Raw genomic sequence first — 17,849 nt, forward strand, 5'->3', positions numbered from 1 at the left:
CTTCAGGAAGGGTCAGGGAAGTTAATACAAAGGCACTCTCCTCCAACTGCTGGGTGATTCTACTATTGCCGTATATTTACAATGCGATAAGTTAAAAACAGTAGACAATTTTTCAGAAAGCTTTTTGTTTTATGATAACATGGTTTTAAATATGTCAAAAAAGCACTTGGTGCAGCTTAATGGGAAAACAAAGTTGTGTTATTTGCTTCTATCATAATAATAATAATAATAATAATAATAATAATAATAATAATAATTGCTTACACTTATATAGCGCTTTTCTGGACATTCCACTCAAAGCGCTTTACAGGTAATGGGGACTCCCCTCCACCACCAGCAGTGTGCAGCCCCACCTGGATGATGCGACGGCAGCCATAGTGTGCCAGAACGCTTACCACACTTTAGCTCTCAGTGGGGAGGAGAGCAGAGTAATGTAGCCAATTCATAGAGGGGGGTTATTAGGAGGCCATGATTGGTAAGGGCCAATGGGAAATTTTCGAGAAACGCCCTGGGATTTTTAATGACCACCGAGAGTCAGGACCTCGGTTTTATGTCTCATCCAAAGGACGGCGCCTGTTTACAGTATAGTCTCCCCGTCACTATACTGGGGCATTAGGACCACACAGACCGCAGGGTGAGCACCCCCTGCTGACCCCACTAACACCTCTTCCAGCAGCAACCTTCGTTTTTCATGAATTAAAGCAATGTTTGTACTCTATTACAGACATAGTGTGTGGCACATAATTTACAAATCAGTTTGGGTCACAAAACAATCATGAAATCACAAAAAACACATTGCGGTACTACCTTTTTCTCACAAAAGTTACATTTAAAATGAAATTTTTCATCAGATTGAGCAAATTTGATAATATTTCTCCTTTTGTGTAACACACACCAAACAAAATAGATGTTATTAGAATACTATTTATTTTAGATAAATACATTTATAAGAAACATGGTTCACATGAACTGTTGACAAGAGAGCAACATAGTTGACAACAGTAATAATTAATTTTTAATTAATTAAAATCATTGAATTCTAAAATGTGAATGTGGAAAAAAAACTGAGAGCAAAAACAGATTTTTATATTTAAGGGGATATGTGATTAAGAAGTTAATCAATCAGAGAAGGAACAGATAATTCCATAATAACACGTGGCTCTGGAGAAAGATGAGCAGAAGAAGGCTGATTGCAAAAGATCGTGTTCACTGTGCAGAAACCTACCCCTCCCAGCAATCCCTGGCTCTGCTTCTTTGGGTCCTGCACAGCCTGCCAAGCGTTGGTGGCTTTTAAGTACTTATACAACTTGTGTTTATTCAGTCATGTGCAAGTGTTCATTGGAAAAATTTAGGTAAAATGACCACATCAATACTTTCCAGAAATATCCAAGTATATTCATTACCTTAAGTTGATGGACTTGAATTCAAGAATATGTTACGCGGATCATGGTGTGGTGGTATCCGTCAAATTTTTTCATCATTACAATTTTAGTTTGTTCAAATACTTTTAATAATCTAGTTAAGTAAGACTGCTGCTACCATAAAGATGTTCCTCTAATTTACTTCTATTCTTTGTATCCATGAGAAATGAGTAATAAAACCTAAAACATACTGACCTATCATTTGTCACATATAGCCAATTTTCCAGCCAATGTTAAAAAATAATAATAATACTAATATTGCATGAAATATTGTTTCAATGACTCTTGGAGAATACTTTGTAAGGTAATGGCATCCTGCAGCTAGCACCACCTTCGGAGCAGTTGCTGTGCTAGAAAGGGCTTCTGATAGCCGAGCAGATTGATTCAGGTCATCTATTTTTATTATTACATTATCTGATGGTGTCTGGAAAAAGGCAATATTCCCTTGCTTAGGTTCCGGAGAGAATATTCTCAGGAGCATTGTAGAAAGTGATGCTGCAGACTCGGTTCATCTATACAGCCTCACTCAGGACAGGTGACTGTTTGCTTACATCTTCATGCTTTTGAAAACGGAACTCTGTGCATGGTTAAATGTTCTTACTGTACATCCCATCAGAATTTAAATCCATCATTGAATACTGCACTATCTGAGGTTTAGTAGTGAGAAAGTATTGCTGTCTGCTGATTATGGAGGATGGATGGTAAAAATGAGAGCAACAAAAAATATTCAAGACTGCCTGACACTGTAAACACGATGAAAGTTTAGGGTATTAAGATTTCACAGGAAGGAAAATCAAAGATTTTCCCTTGTCTTTATATCTCAACTCTGCATCTCTTTGTGAACTATTTGCAACATGTCTGAGTTTCATTTAATAAAAATATCATTTTTTTATATAGAGAATTTTAACAAATCATCCACTGCTGAGAATTAAACAAAGCAGTTTCATCTTAACAATGGTTTTTCATTAGAGTTTCTACAAAAATAAAAAATTATAGTTATTTTTTTTGTTTTTATCCTAACAACATGCAAGCTCATTGGCAAGCATGGGAAAATAAGCAGATTGCAACTGCTAAATGCTCACTCATGTCTCTGGGATCTGTATTAATATATTTGTGCACAGCTCCACGGTATCGGCCAATGGAACACAGCCCAGGGCTAAACAGAGTTACACATGTTATAGTGTTCTGTCTTCATATCCATGAAACCAGGTGCTGTGCCCCACTCATCAACAGCTAAGCTCGTAGAGAATCACTTTCACATCACCTCTCCCTGTGAAAACCGTAAATTAGTTTAATCTGAAGATGTTTTGCTTTAAAAACAGAGATTCATTCTTCAATCATTAGCACATTGTATACTCTATGTGTCACATATTTTATGTTGCTATTCTGTCTCTTGAATATGTTAAAAACAAAAAAAAACATCAAGCAAAAGAAAAGCATAATTGATGAATGATGGCACCTAAAATCAAATTAATTAAAACACACATTTTGTAATATAATAACTATAAACTGTTCATTGTTCTTAATGATATTCTTAATTTTTACTAACTTTCATTATTAACTTACAGGCATTGGTTTTTTCTGCCATTTAAGCAGTTTATATAGTTGGCTGTCCTCCAAATCAGCTTGCTTGTCTGTTTACGGTGTATACAGTATATTGTATGCTCCATAAAACCTGCACTTTATTAAAAATGGAAGTTGACTCTCAGAAGGGAGCAGGGAATATGAATGAGTACTGGGTTACTCTCCAGAAACAGCAGGGTTTTAATTAGCAAGCCAAGTTATATGGGAGGTGTCTCACCCACACAAATTCAAACTATTTTAGCACTAAAATGGAATTATTTAAATAATGCTGTAGAGTAAAAGATTAAATACAATAAAGGAGAAGCTTTACAACCAATATAACAAAAGATGCATTATAATTATCTTTACTGCTGTTTGACAAGCTCCTTCAAAAGAGTGTGCTCTAGATTCTAACACCTTGTTAACAATTTGCATATGGAGCAATAAAAAGCTTAGTCCATTATATCAAAATATATCATTCCTAATAAAAAAGTTGTTTAAGTTTAACTTTGGAAACATATGTACTTTTCATAGAACGCTCACCTTTAAATCCATTTATCAATTTAAATATTTAAAAAAGAATACCAAGAGTAACAAACAATTTAATAATCCCATTGGACAATGTTAATAATTATATACAGTAGCTACGGCATTTGAGTGCGACCCAATATGTCTTCTATGCTTTGTTTCTTTTGCACATTCTATTGGTTATCTGCAGTAACCTTTAAATAGGATGTCATGGATTTGATCCCTGAGTGCATTTGGTTTGGCCTAGAATTAAGTTTAAATGAGTTCTTCTGGGCAGACCCGGCTGCTTTCCAAAAAAAGAGGAAATCCTGCTTGGTTATGAAAAATAACTAAAGGGACTAAAGTTAGTTGCTAATCCTTTCAAGCACTGTCTGAGAGATGGGCACTGTCCTCAGAAAAAGCCCATTAAGATTCTATAGGGGGGAAAAAGTACTGTGCCCCATCCCTCTGTGCAGTGCAAGTATGGCCAGGTAGGTACATTTCTTCTAATGTTCTAACTTTAATTAAGATCAAGTGGGAGAGATCTATATATAAGACTCACAATTCAGTGTCATAGAGATTTTTCTATTGCTAATCCCAATCTAATATCTCATCAGATGAGTCTCAAAACCAAATCAGTTTGACATCTGGTATCTGTTATTTATCTGAACTCAGAAAAAAATGTAGACATAGATAATCGTGCAGCATTCTGTATCTTACTGTTTGAATTTTCTTACAGACTCTTGGCACAGTGTGATGAAAAATCCAGAGGTCAACGGGACTTGTGATATCACTGAAGAAAATCATACAGGGCACATTAAAATTCATGAACTATCAACAAGAAAGCTCAACTAAATGAGAGTGTCATTCCTTTGGGGCTTGTATTTATGTTAACACTAATGAAGAAACCAGTTTGGTTTCACAACACTGAAAAATAAAAAAAAATGCCTGCCTACTGGTATTAAATATTTACATATAAACTAGAGAAGATAATTGAAAATGAATTTTCAGCATTAGAGAGGCACTTTAAAAACGTTTACTTGTTCAACTCAGTATGATAAATGGCAAGGAACCGGAACAGAACAGCTTTGGAAATGTTTTGCATACCTGGTTATCATACTCTAATTGTATTTTCTGTTTAAGAATCCATAAAGCTTTTTAACAGCATTTATTTTGCAAGCAAAAACAATAAATCTTACTTGCATTCTTAACACCGTGCTTGTGTTAAGTATTTTCCCTAAACTCTGTGTATTGTAAGACACAACTATGGTACCAACATAATTCCATGTTTTAGCATCTCCACTGTCCACAGTAAACAATATATGGAAACATTTATACTGTCTATAACTACTGCACAGTAAACAGCATAGTCACCAAAATGTAAAAAGACAAAAATATATAACAGCAAAAACCAGTAAAGAAGGGATCTAAGGCTAACTACTTTAAACAAAAGCAATTCAATCTCTTGCAAAACTCTAATTAATTCTAATACCAGGACCAGAAGAATAAATATTAGCATGTGTTCTGAAGCTTTTCAATTTATGAACTAGTGCCTGCAAAAATAAATAAATATTTTGGATTTCATTGCCTTAGAATGCTCATTTTTACCCAAAACAAAAAAGATTGTTTAGATGCTGGATGAACAATAATTTGCCGTATAAAATACAGGGATTGGATCCTTATCTAGGGCTTTTGTCTCTGAAGGATGTTATTAAAGCACGATGGTCATTTTTATTCTCAGACAGACAGTTGTACAGCACTGAGCCAAGATGTAAAATTACATTTTAGTTTTTTGTCATCAACAACTGTGCAGCAGGGACCAGACTGACAGAAGTGTAATAATTCTGTGGCATGAGACACTGCAGCCCAGGTCTCCAGTGGTGACAGGCAGAGACTGGCACAGTACAGACGGGCAGCATTCCAGGAGCTCTCATACTGGCTGAATTTTTCACGGAGTCCATTATTTTTGTTAGGCTTTCAGTTAAGATGTAGATGATGTTGTTTGTCTAATATTTTAGTCATCAAACACATTGCGAAGAAATATAAACCTAGAAAAAATAAAGTTTTACAAAAGAACTACATGTCTCTATATCAGCTGTAGTGCACCTTAGTATGTTCATTCCATTGCAATTGCAGGACTTTGAACTTTCCAATAAATTACAAAACTTTGGCCAGTCATGGTTGGCTTTGTTAACTAAATAGTCAGTTTAAGGCTTACCACAGTGTCTGTAAACACACAAATAAACACTTCAAAGCTCTCTGGCACCAGCTCAGACATTCTCTGGAACATAGAAATATCAGTTTTATCTCTTAGCTATTACCATCACCCCTGAAAGACCTCCAAGCAGGCAGATCATTTTCATGCAGACAGTATGCCACAATAATTCTGATGATGCATGGCTGATTTTTTTCTTGGAATTTCTTCTAGGATTTCTTCCTGGAAAAATTATTATGCGGATGGATCAGAGGGACGTGCCAGTCCTTGATTGGTGAGGTTATCCTCTGCCTTCTAGACATTGGTTCCCTTGATCATACAGTCGCTGGTACAGTATATCAGGATGGCAACCCAGAGTTGGAGCTCCTATTGTCACCCACCCCTTGTTTGTTTTATATATCACCTGTTACCGATTTCCGATTATCCTGAAATGGACAAAATAGATGCTCCGCTGAAGCAGTCAACATAACAGCAGGTCACAGCCTGTAAAAGCTGAGATGGTGGCGGTGATTCGGATACTGCAATACTGTTTAAATGTCTATTTTGTTTTTTAAAAAGGCATGTGCTTATAAAAACATTTTGCTGATTTTAAGTTTTTTGGTGCTGCTGTGATGGAGTGACATCCCATTCAGGATGTATCCTGCCTTGCACTCACTGCTTGCTGGGATAGGCCCCTGCTCCCCAGTGACCCCATACTGGATAAAGTGGATAGAGCATTAGAACATGGCTGGACTTTGTAATGACAATGTACGATTTAGCAGTGGGAGGGGATGGGAGTGGTTTTGTGTCTAATTATTTTGTTTCTCCATTCTTGTTTGGTAGCTGCTGTTTGTACTTTGTTAACTGAAGACATTCCATTAATTATTTCATAGTGGATTTGGTCATTTTCTAATGAATCTTCCAGAGTAGAAATTCCAGAATGAGGAGGACAATACAATCTCTTCTAAAGGCACATATAACATTTTCTCGTTGTGGCATCTTAATAAGCTCAATTAGTCATTTAATTAATACAGTTAATATGCAAAGATCAACATTTTGTTTCATTTTAGAAAGCACAGAAAAAATAAAATGACCTTCAGGAACATGTATATAAATTGTTAGACAACAGCAAGTGAAGGTGGGGGGTCCAGACCAAAAGAGGCCAATAAGTTTAGCGAGGGAACCTCAGGTCACAGATCCAGATGTGAATACAAGGGATGGCCACAACATGTACACTCACATACCATGTACACCAACGCTTCCCCAGAGTCCCTCAAAGTTCCCAACTATCCCAGCATACTCTACATCACCAGCCCCACTGCTTATCTGCATCACTGCCTGATGAGAGCTCCACAATATGTTTTGTAGGTTTTTCTTTTTTTTTTCTTTTTATAAAATAGACCAACTCCACTCTTGACCTCTAGGTAGCACTGTAGTGTCTGGTGGTCAAGAAGCAGTTACTGCAGGACTCGAAACCCCTGACTTGAAAAACATGGCTTTGGCCTCCTGTGCTACGTGTTCCCAGACCAACACAAAATTTTCTTTCCAAATATGCTAGCTGATGGAGTTTTAATGTGTGTTCTGAAAGGATGACAGCAACCAAGGTCTCCTTCACCTCTGCTACTCTAACTCATAATTCTCTGTGATATCACTTGCAGAAAACTAAACTATAATAAGCTTGTCTCTCTTGTTCACATTTTGAATCTCTGCATGAGAAGCCATTCGTATACATACGTGATTACGTATATGTGATTGCATCTGATCTGCTCTTCACTGTTGTATCTTTTAATGCCTAAAGACCTGTTGTTTTCGATGTGGTCCTTCTTGGATCCAGGCAAGATTCACTAGCTCCACATGGCCAGCCTTCTGCCATATCCTCTGCATCAGATGTTTTTTTGTCCCAGTCAGCTGCTTGAATTCCAGTTAGTTTTGTTTTCTTAAGTCTTCTCAAGCCTTCTCTTAATTGTTTTGCCTTCCAGCCTCAGCTCTGGCTGATGTCCAACAAATCACTTGCTCTATGTACTACATAAACTTTTCCTGATATGAATGAACTATAACCGAGTTGGCATGAGACCCTCGACACTGGAAATATGGAATTTAACATTTAGGCCATATTTATTTTTAATCTGGCCAAATCCCATCTTTTACTTGCTGGGTCTGTTGCGATTCTGGATGCAGATTCTAATGTCATGAATCACATACTTTAGAGATTTAAACTGAAGGACAGAATGCTAAATCTCTGCCATGTACAGCGTTGTTAAGGTATGTGTCTGATCTGGGTCTGATTGATATACAGGCATGCAGTTCAGCTAACCCCTCTGCCATAGAAGATTTTAAGACAGACATAAATTGTACTCTTGAACTGAGCATATTATTGTCTTGTCACAAGTTACACTATACTATGAGAAACTACCCACATAGCTATCAGATCACTGTATTAACTGATACATTTTCATATTTCCTGACTGGCGTTTTAATACCACATTATTAAAAAATAAGATATTTCAGGAGGTGTCTCTTGATTTTAACCATCTTTCAGATCCTGAAAAGATCTATAATCTATGGAGTATATAACACTTTACAATAATTTTGCTGTATTTGCCCCACAACTGCATTCATCAGATCATACAGTAGTTCAATTTTTTTACTTGAAACTTGAAAACCAAACAAGCTTTTTTAGAATTAGGTCCCATTCTGCTTTAAATTATTCATGCACACATTCAGGAAATATCATTTTAAAGGGATATTGTTGACATTATATCAGTATTAGTAAAAAACGTCAAAGATCCCAAACTCTGTGCATGTTATGCTGTCTATTTGCCATGATCAGACACGCTTTGTCAAAGGGGGTCCTGTTTCTGAGATCATTCACCACCTCCTCTGCATTATACAGGCATGGAAAGACAGTCGTGTGCCACTCGTTCACTGGATATCAAAAGGGACACTGCTGACAAGAAAGCTTTTAGACATCTTGGTTTTCTACATCATATAGATGTAAGTGTCATTAGCATACTTACAAATTTATATGGCAATCCTTCCTTTGTATTTGGTGCAAACAGGAACCAAGTGCTCCCACCAGTTTGATACGTCTAGGGGCATGTGTCAGCTTTGTGGCTCTGAGTTCTTAAGCAGAAGAAAACTCAGGATATCAGTACCTTCAAGGAGGAGGAGGCTCTATTGCAGAGTTTGTACCAAGTCTTACCACAGCAAGCATTGTATGAGAAGCCCCACTTCACTCCACTTCTCCACTTAAAACAAAAGGTCTCCCCAGACTGTATCCGACCCAGTCACTACTACTAATCAACACCACATGACAATGTGGATCCCCTTATCCAATAATACACTTAACTAAAATGGCACCCTGGTAGTCTATATACAGGAGATAGAGGTCTTTTGTGGTCTCTGGCAGCATGTCAGCTGCTATTTTAGTCTCCCCAAGATGTGGCCTGCCACACCCACTGTCACCTCTATTGTTTGTCTTGCCTTTGGAACCTCTAGCTCAAGCTGCAGTTTCTTCCCATTTCCAAACCCATGCCTCATCCGCTAACCACTGCGTCAGTAATATATCAAAGTGTAAAAATGAATTGGTCTACATTATAGCCACTGAATCTTGCAAAGGAGCCAACCAGACTTCCTTCAATTGTGCCACTGATCAAAAACATCAGATACCCTGTTATTGAGATTAACTCTAAACACACCACGTCAGTTAACAATTTAATAACATTGTTAGACAGATACACATCAAGCTGAACAAATCTTGAAGGAGTGGGAGCTTGGAAAGATACTCACATAAAGATGAAGAACAAAGATGTTTAATAAAACTGATTGATCCTCAATGCCACATTTGTATAACATTTATAGCTGAACTATGATAATATAAGTATCTACTATACTGATTGTAAATTTGGCATCCTTCACTGTTTTATGCTGCATGATAAATTTCTATTTTACTTGGCATAAAAAGTAAACACATTCTCTGCTGATACTCATATAGGCTTGTCTAGTTATTTATAAACTGATAAAAATGTATTTACTGTGTAACTACAAGAAATTATGCCTGAACGTAATTTTGCACCATTGTCTCCCCTTTATTAAAAGACCATTTTTTAATACAGGCAAGCTTTTCTGATTGTTATCAATAATTTGACTCTCCCAGCATTAGAGCATGTGGAGCAAACCATGAGGACTTTTCTCTCCTTATGTACTGTGTGTCTTGCCTGTTCTTTGGCAAATCAAAAACAAGCTGTCACGCTGGATATTTGTCAGTATTGTAGTCAGACATGGACAACTCTTCTAAATGATACGGAGGGAAACCGATGTCAGCAACCATTAGAGAGATGTCTGCTGCTTCCTAGGAGGACTTAGAGAAGATCCTGCTGTCAAGTGGTCATTGTCAGTATCATTATGAATTGTAGACATTTGGCAATAACACATAGTGAGATTTCACATTGAGGGCATGCATGTACTGTATGTAAAATGGACAACAATTTAAGGAAACCCATAAATACATGCTGTAAATATCCAACAATATGTAGTTCTCATCTACTAAGTCATTACAATAAACACAATTTAAAGTCCTGCCAGTCTACTGGTAATAATTCACAGACAGTGGAACTCCCTGGAGCTCCAAAGGTCTTTGTGTCATTCTCTTAAGTAAAATTATGAACACTGCTGTTAGAATTAATATTCTCCTAAATCCTATAAAGATGTGACCTGAAATAATGTTCTGTAATGCAGGGAAAACAGCAACATTAAAAGAAACACACATTTTATTCCTTACATTTTTAATGTGTTCTCTATTCATTGTTTTTAATTTGATGTCCTGTTTTATTTTGTTTTATTACTCAATTAATGATTTTAAAATGTACTCCTAATGTGATTTGAGATGTCATGTTTTTGTTACAATGGTTAAACTTTGGGCAAATGGCACATGAAAAAAAAAGTTTGCCCACAGGAACCACTGAATATGAAGCATGATCAAAACAGCTGAGACTACTACACATTACTTGGATCACTTAGAATCTTACCCTTTTCACAGAAGCGACCTGTAAAATGTAGCGGACATTCACACTCAAAGGAAGTGGCACCACTCTTCAGTTGCACATGCCGGCAAGTTCCCCCATTTTGACACAGCATCTCTTGACAGGAGGAAGCCAGCGGAGATGGAGCTGGTGTTGGAAACAGTGAAAATGCAGGCACTTTGCTGATGGCAGTAGTCCAGGGAGATTGACTCGCTTTTAAAGCTGTTGATGTTTCTGTATGCCAGGGGAACCTACAATAATCATGAATACTCATGAATAAAGAGGTAGATTAAGGACAAAATCCATTTCCATGGTTAATTCTGAAAAATTGATAAGAAGGCCTGACACCACTTTTCCAGCAAACCCATAAAAAAGATAATAGCACCTCCTTCTTTAGTAAGGAAATGTCAGGTGAGATCACCTGGTTTCTTTGTTTCAGGCACAAACTAGTTTTATTGTTAAAGAACAGGGAATAACTTCAATGACACAAACATCTATTTTTGAGCAAAACCAAATACAAGAAAAACTGATTATTATTTACAAATATTTACAGTAAGTGTGAAATGTTTGCACATAACTTACTCCACTGGCCATTTCAAGATCACCACGAGAGCTTTATGCATATCGTAGGCGTACGGTAGCTTCTTGTTCACTATGCCCCAGGGTGCTGTGAGGTACAGCTATGAACTGCTGTCCTCAGCCATCCAACTGACATTTGGTCAGGTAACAATTTAAGAACCAGGAAGTGAGGTCAATCTGCTGCTTGAGAACAGCTCTGTCATACTATAAATGTTAAATATCCACCAAATCCTACCCCTTTTAAACACTGCATCAGGAGGAAACCCTCAAGTCAATGTACATGTACTGTAACTCCACCCAGAGTACATTTGTTGAATGCTAAGTGTCTCTCATGTCTTTGATTATTCTCAATTCACCATTTGTCACTAACAGGCATTTACAGAGCCTAGCAAACTTCAAGAATTATTTTAGCGGTTTCTTGATCTGTGCTTTTCAATGTTTTTATCCTTGTATTGCTTTGACTCCTCTATAGTCTTCATGTTTGAGTGTTTACTTGAAATTTACAACTTAACTAAGGAACCTCACAGAGTATTCAGACCTTTCCTATGGTGTCCCATTTTGTGAAACTACAGAACTAAGCATACACATTTTGTAATAAATATTTTATTCAAGGATCTAACGCTCGGACTGAATCACCTGAAATAATAAATTTACTTTTTAGGTACTTCTCAATGAACGTTTCACTCTGGCTTGGTGCAATTTTTTTTGCATATTCTCTGGCATTATGACGGCACAACAGGTCCAGACAAAATAGCTGCATTGTGTAGACCACATTAACCAGAGGCCAAGAGTTTTTGATCTTTGGACTGTTTGTGGAAGGTCTCAGGGAGAGTCTGAAGTTTTCCTGTGTGAAACAGTCTGGGTGATTTTTGAGATTTTGTTGTTGGAAACCAGTAAGCAGCTTAGCTGCCCAGCATCTTAGTTAGGGAACTAAACAAGTTTACTTAGTAGCTCAAAGGAAGAGCTAGGCTTTTGTTCTGTTCTGTTTATAATTTTGCTTTGTGATGACTGCTTTGAATTTCCCTGCACTTTGTAAATAAAAAGCACCGATTTGGATCCTTACAGTTATGTGTTTGTTTTCCTGGACCCACCTATTTTTAAGACTGGTCCCCATTGCAAGAACACATTGCAAGGATTTGACACAAACCCCATGCCGGATGCGAGGTGGGTTTTCCATATAGCTCTTTCCAAGCTGCCGCTGGCCTCAGTGTCCTCCTTGCCTAGTCTGGAGGGATGGCAGAGTCAAGGTGGCAGAAGGACCCCCCGTTTACTGATGATGGAGTAGACTGTGCTTACAGAGACAGAGTGACTTCACTATATTTGTACTCTTCTTCCAGTCCTTGCTGCTCAGCACTTTTATCCCTGACTTGCTTTGATAGCTCATTTGCCTTCGTGGTTGAGCCGTTGCTTGAAATTCACTACGCAACCTAGGTACCTCACGGAGACAGAGGTTTTTATTCTGAAATCATGAATACCACTATTACTGCCCAAAAAGGGCACTCTAGTTAATGTGGTAAATGTGTGACTTATCAAGGTATTGTTCTGCACCAAAATGAGATTAATTTTTAACTTAATTTACATTTGCCACAACAACAACTTTGAATAAGTTTGAATACTTACGCAATCATTACCATTCTATTTTTCTTTCATACTAATTATCTATTTACTTTTTTCATTTTTACTTTGAGTGTGTTGAATAGGCTGTGTGAATAACATTAATTGCTTCTTCAAAGCATTCTATCATAACTGCAAGCTTTATCTCACAAAATGTGAAAACAAGGCAAGGCTCTGAATACCTTTGCAAGGCACTGGAGATCTGCATCAGCTCTAACCGTGTAAGTCAAGGTGCTTGCCCCAAGCTCATCATCCACACTGCTATCGACTGGAGCATAGTGGCACATTACAATATTTATTGTCTTGTGTTTGCATTTACTTCAGAAGCAATCACTTTTCTGCTCCTGTCGTTTTTGTTATTTATAAAACAACTGCTGGAACACAAAGGTCAGCTGTTCTGTGTTTTTTTTTTCCACGGTTATATTTATAGAATTGCTCTGTTTTACTAATGAGATGTGTGTTTTCTTTGCTACAGCACAAAAACTTTACCTATGCACTTGCTTATTAAAGCTGGGAGAAAAAAACTCTTAAGTTACAAAACCATAATACAGTAACATCTCTATTGTTTTTTTGTTTTATTAACAAAAATATTATGCAGTGTTGTAAAATTTTCACTGAGAAACACATTTTAGTGTCATAATTAAATTATGTTTAATGAAGAGACATTTACACACTGGAATTTAATTTTATAGTTAATATAATTGCTTTGCTTTAGGTGGGCATATCCTTGTTCTTAAACAATTAAAGTACAGGCAATGAATTAATGATAATGCAAAATCTTTGAACTTGCAAAATTGCTTGCATGTACAGCCTTCACAAACTATATTACATTTGGTCTTACAAACCATGGAAAAAAATATTTATATTACACTTGACTGCATTAGTTTTAATAGTTAAGTTAATATTAATGTAATCATAAAAATAATTACATGACTATATAAATGATATGAATCCATATACACGAAGAACCATTCACAGTTTTGATTAATTATTGTATAATATAACCTAAAATTATTTTAAGCCAGTTTTAGATACAATTGATGACAATGAAGTTGAAAAAAATCCATTTAAAGTGGATATTTAAATCTAATTTATCCCGCTGTTTTCTGGGATGGGCTCCGTCTTTCCTGCATCCCTGGATGGGGCGAAGCATTTAGAAAACGGATGAATGGCAAAATCCTCCAGGTGAAGGCATGTACAGTAAGCCGATTTGCAAAATTTGTATAATTTCAATGCGCCATAAAATGAGTCCAGCTGCTTTTGGATGGTGTTTGAATTTGATCATTGACGTATCAATGTATCGTTGGCTTTAATTTTCATTAATAAATGATACAGAGACATACTGAGACATGTAAGGTGCTTAAGAGAACACAATTATAAACAAAATGTAATCATTTTTTCACAATAGGCTTAGCCTACATTTTTGTGTGCGAAACATTATAAAGGTAATCCTCACACACTTTCATGTGATACATTTGCTGCACTTCATGTTAGTGTCTTTTCTAATTTATGAATGTGAATCTTGACCAATCAGTGTAGCTTGGTCATACGTTTGCCTAGATTAAGCTCCCTTAAGTTCCCTTCCCAGAATGCTTATCTCAATATATATCTCAAAACTCTATATCACATTCTAATGGATCTAAGTTTATTATTAGTAGGTGTAATACTGATGACACCTTTCTTTATAATTCCACCTATATCTCATTTTCTATTACATTGTGGTTCAAACGTAATGTTAGTTGAATATTACAATAAATGTTACAGCAACAGATGCTGCAATCATTTCATATTAACAATATTATTTCAGTAATAAATTGCCATTCCTTTCAGAACTTTTTCATGTGATCCAGTGTTCTGCTTATTACCATACTAAATTAGTCTATAGCCAGAGTTATACAAGCATAGTACTTCACTTTAGTATCCTCTACAAGGCAGCAGCTGTAACTTTGGGTTTGTTGCTTTTATGAACATTTTTGGTACAGAGCTGGGGACTAATTTCAGCAGCCAAGTTCACCGACATTGGTATTAACCTAATGTATGGAGTAGTGTACTAACCAAGGAATCATCCCCAGTTAGTACACTGTTTTTCATATATTGCAATTGACCCCAAGTGGCTAGGTTTCTATACACACTTTATCTGAAAACTTTGTTTCTTGTATACTAAACAGGTTTTTCGGAAGACTGCCATGTTTCTAAAACATGATGTCCTGTTTCCGTCAACTCACTTCGTCAAAGAAATCAGTGCCTGTATCTTCAATGCCTCTCTTACACTCTTGGAAAAAGGAAAAACCTTTAAATTTCAGGGAATATTAATGAACTAAATCAAACAATTATAATTAATTAAATGTTAATACCCGTTATTTCATTTGAAGAAAGAAAAAAATGACCTTTACAGAAAACAGCAATTTCATAAAGAAATTATAGGTCCTTACAACAAGAAAAATACTTTGGATCTTTCCAATTTTTTAGCAGACATCTCTTTTAAATAATTTCAGAAAAAATATAAGGCAAACCCTGTAATTTACCAGTTCTGTGGATGGCAAAAGGGTTTATTTTCTTTCTAAGTTTAAAAATGTTTAAAATTGTCTATCATTCAAGAACATTTTGTAGGAATTATGATAAGTTAAAAGTTACAACCTCTGGCTCCAGAGGATGTACAATACATTTAACAATGTGTTGTTAAAACAAAATCAACACACAAAATCATAAAATGCACAAATACTTTTCATGATATATGAAAATAATTCCTAAAAGATTCCACAGACTTAAGAAAACTACATTGTTCTACATTTTTAACTATTATATTTCTTGGTATGGAAGTAATTAGGAAAAAAGACTTATTTATAACAGTTTACAAATGGTTTACAACAGTCCTTTAGGTTTCTGGAGAATGTGACATGATGGTTGCAAAGTAAAAGTGAAAAAGACTGGATAGTTTAATGATCCAATGTAGTTTTTTATCATCTCAATGTGAGAGTATTTTCTTTCCACACTGTCTGACCTTTACAGATATTCCAAATGCCACTGAAGCATTTGATGGAACTTTCGACCTTGTCATCTGTCTTAATGACTGTTTAATGGGTTGACGTTGGTCATATCATATTGGCATTGGGTGCCAATGTTCTTAAAAATTCAAATGTTGAAGAATTAATCACATGTATCCTAGACATTCACAGCCAAAGATGTTTATTTTAAATCTGCACATGACATTTCAAACACTTTCACTGAAAAGCATTGCACAAGCATGTAATATACACTGTATATTACACATTTGGCAGCTGGAGAAATGTTTCTAAATGCCAGCAGCACAAGAGACATTTCCCTTTTTAGGAAATGGTCATAATTTAGATTGCACCCATGTGGCACTGCTATTTTCCTCAGCTTTCCTTTAAACCTAAGAATATTAAAGGTATGACTTTCTTTTTTAAAGACAACATAATGTCACATCGCTTCAGTTTTCAAGGTCTCATTGACCTTTTTAACTCACTGTGCTTGTGGCAGACAAAAGAAACTTAACTCTATGCAGTTTTGTTTTCTTGTGCTGGAAGTGACATTAGTATGCTTTACATTTAAAATCTCTCCAACATAAGGCCAAATCACTAAGCTTTGTCTTTAACAGTCCTTCTTTTCTTGAGATCAGTATTTACCTTTACTGTAAAAAGCCATATTTCTGTTCTTATTACTGCTACATTAATATTATTATAGGACATAAATGCTTTCAGCTTCTGTGCTTTATGTAGCATCTTGCAGTTTTTATAGTGGAATATTTAATGACTCTTTCACCTTCAAACCAATCCTTGCTGCATATTTTAAATGTGTTTTACAGCAATTCATACAGTACAACATGAATTATTATGAACAAACTAATTAGCTTGAGTGTCACAGAATACCGGCAGAAACTTGAGGTTGCATTATTTTTCTTTCTCCAAACACTCTTATGCCTTTTTACACAATTGTTTATCATCTGAGATGCTCATTAACATACTCAGAATTAGATCCTCAGACTGGAAACTGAATTTTTCTTTAGAGTGCCTTACATTGGGCAATTTTCATGATCATTGTGCTGGTATAACCCTAACTAAACAGTAAAAGGATTAAGAATTTTACAGAGAAATCAAAATAATACAGCTGGTTTTCCCCATACTATCCAGACTTTGAACTGGTGAACTGAAAATATGCTTCTCATTCTCAGGGGATTAATAATGCAAGACACAAATGAAATTCACACAAGCCTACTATGATATAATCTTATGTTTCCTTTCCTGTCACAATTTTGGAGTTTGAGGGAATGTTTTTAGAGTAAACAGTAAAGACTAATGTTATAAACATAACTATTCACTCGAAAAAAGCACTTTCTCTCAGAAGTCACATGTATTGTGTCACAGATATGCCTAGAGGAAACTCTTCATGAACCATATATTTTTGATACATCATTATGAAGAGCAGACCTGTTTGCATCAGATAAATGGAGGAACAGCAATAATCTTGCTGGACAGCCAATGGTCTGCAGGTAAAAAAACCTAGCAAGCCCCTCTTAAACAGAGTGAGAGCAGAATGAAGGTCATTCTGTCCTATATACAGCAAATAGGTTTTGTGTCCAAACACAAAACAAAGAAAATTATGTTTAAGTAGGACACCCGTTCCCTTGTCCCTTTTTAGAAATGCAAAAAGATACAGTAAATCTAATACAAGACACACTACCTTTAATAGGAATTGTTTAATTGGTGTTGTTATTAGATAGTGATTTTTATGGCATTCACATAAAGAAACACAGTAAAAAATTAACCTAATCACTATCAGAAACAGAATGATTTCAGAATTCTAAGCTTCAGGGTTTCTTATCCAAATTGCATGAAGGCAATCTGAATCTGAATGAACTTGGCTTCAAACTGTGATTATTTAGTAGTGAACACAGAAAGAAAAACAAACTAAATAAAAGGTAAAATATCA

At 35.9% G+C, this 17,849-nt stretch overlaps 1 protein-coding gene across 1 annotated transcript in view; it reads right to left on the reverse strand.

Annotated features, from left to right (window-relative positions):
• The window catches only part of eys (EGF-like photoreceptor maintenance factor), a 341,768-nt gene that overhangs the window by 120,144 nt on the left and 203,775 nt on the right, over positions 1-17,849 (reverse strand). The window contains exon 38 of the mRNA XM_088934016.1: positions 10,713-10,957. Within this exon, the coding sequence (XP_088790142.1) occupies positions 10,713-10,957 (245 nt within the window). The remainder of the gene's footprint in view (positions 1-10,712; positions 10,958-17,849) is intronic.

Source organism: Atractosteus spatula, chromosome 15 (genome assembly GCF_055471065.1).
Source record: "Atractosteus spatula isolate fAtrSpa1 chromosome 15, fAtrSpa1.hap1, whole genome shotgun sequence".
In the NCBI taxonomy this organism is placed as follows: Eukaryota; Metazoa; Chordata; class Actinopteri; order Semionotiformes; family Lepisosteidae; genus Atractosteus; species Atractosteus spatula.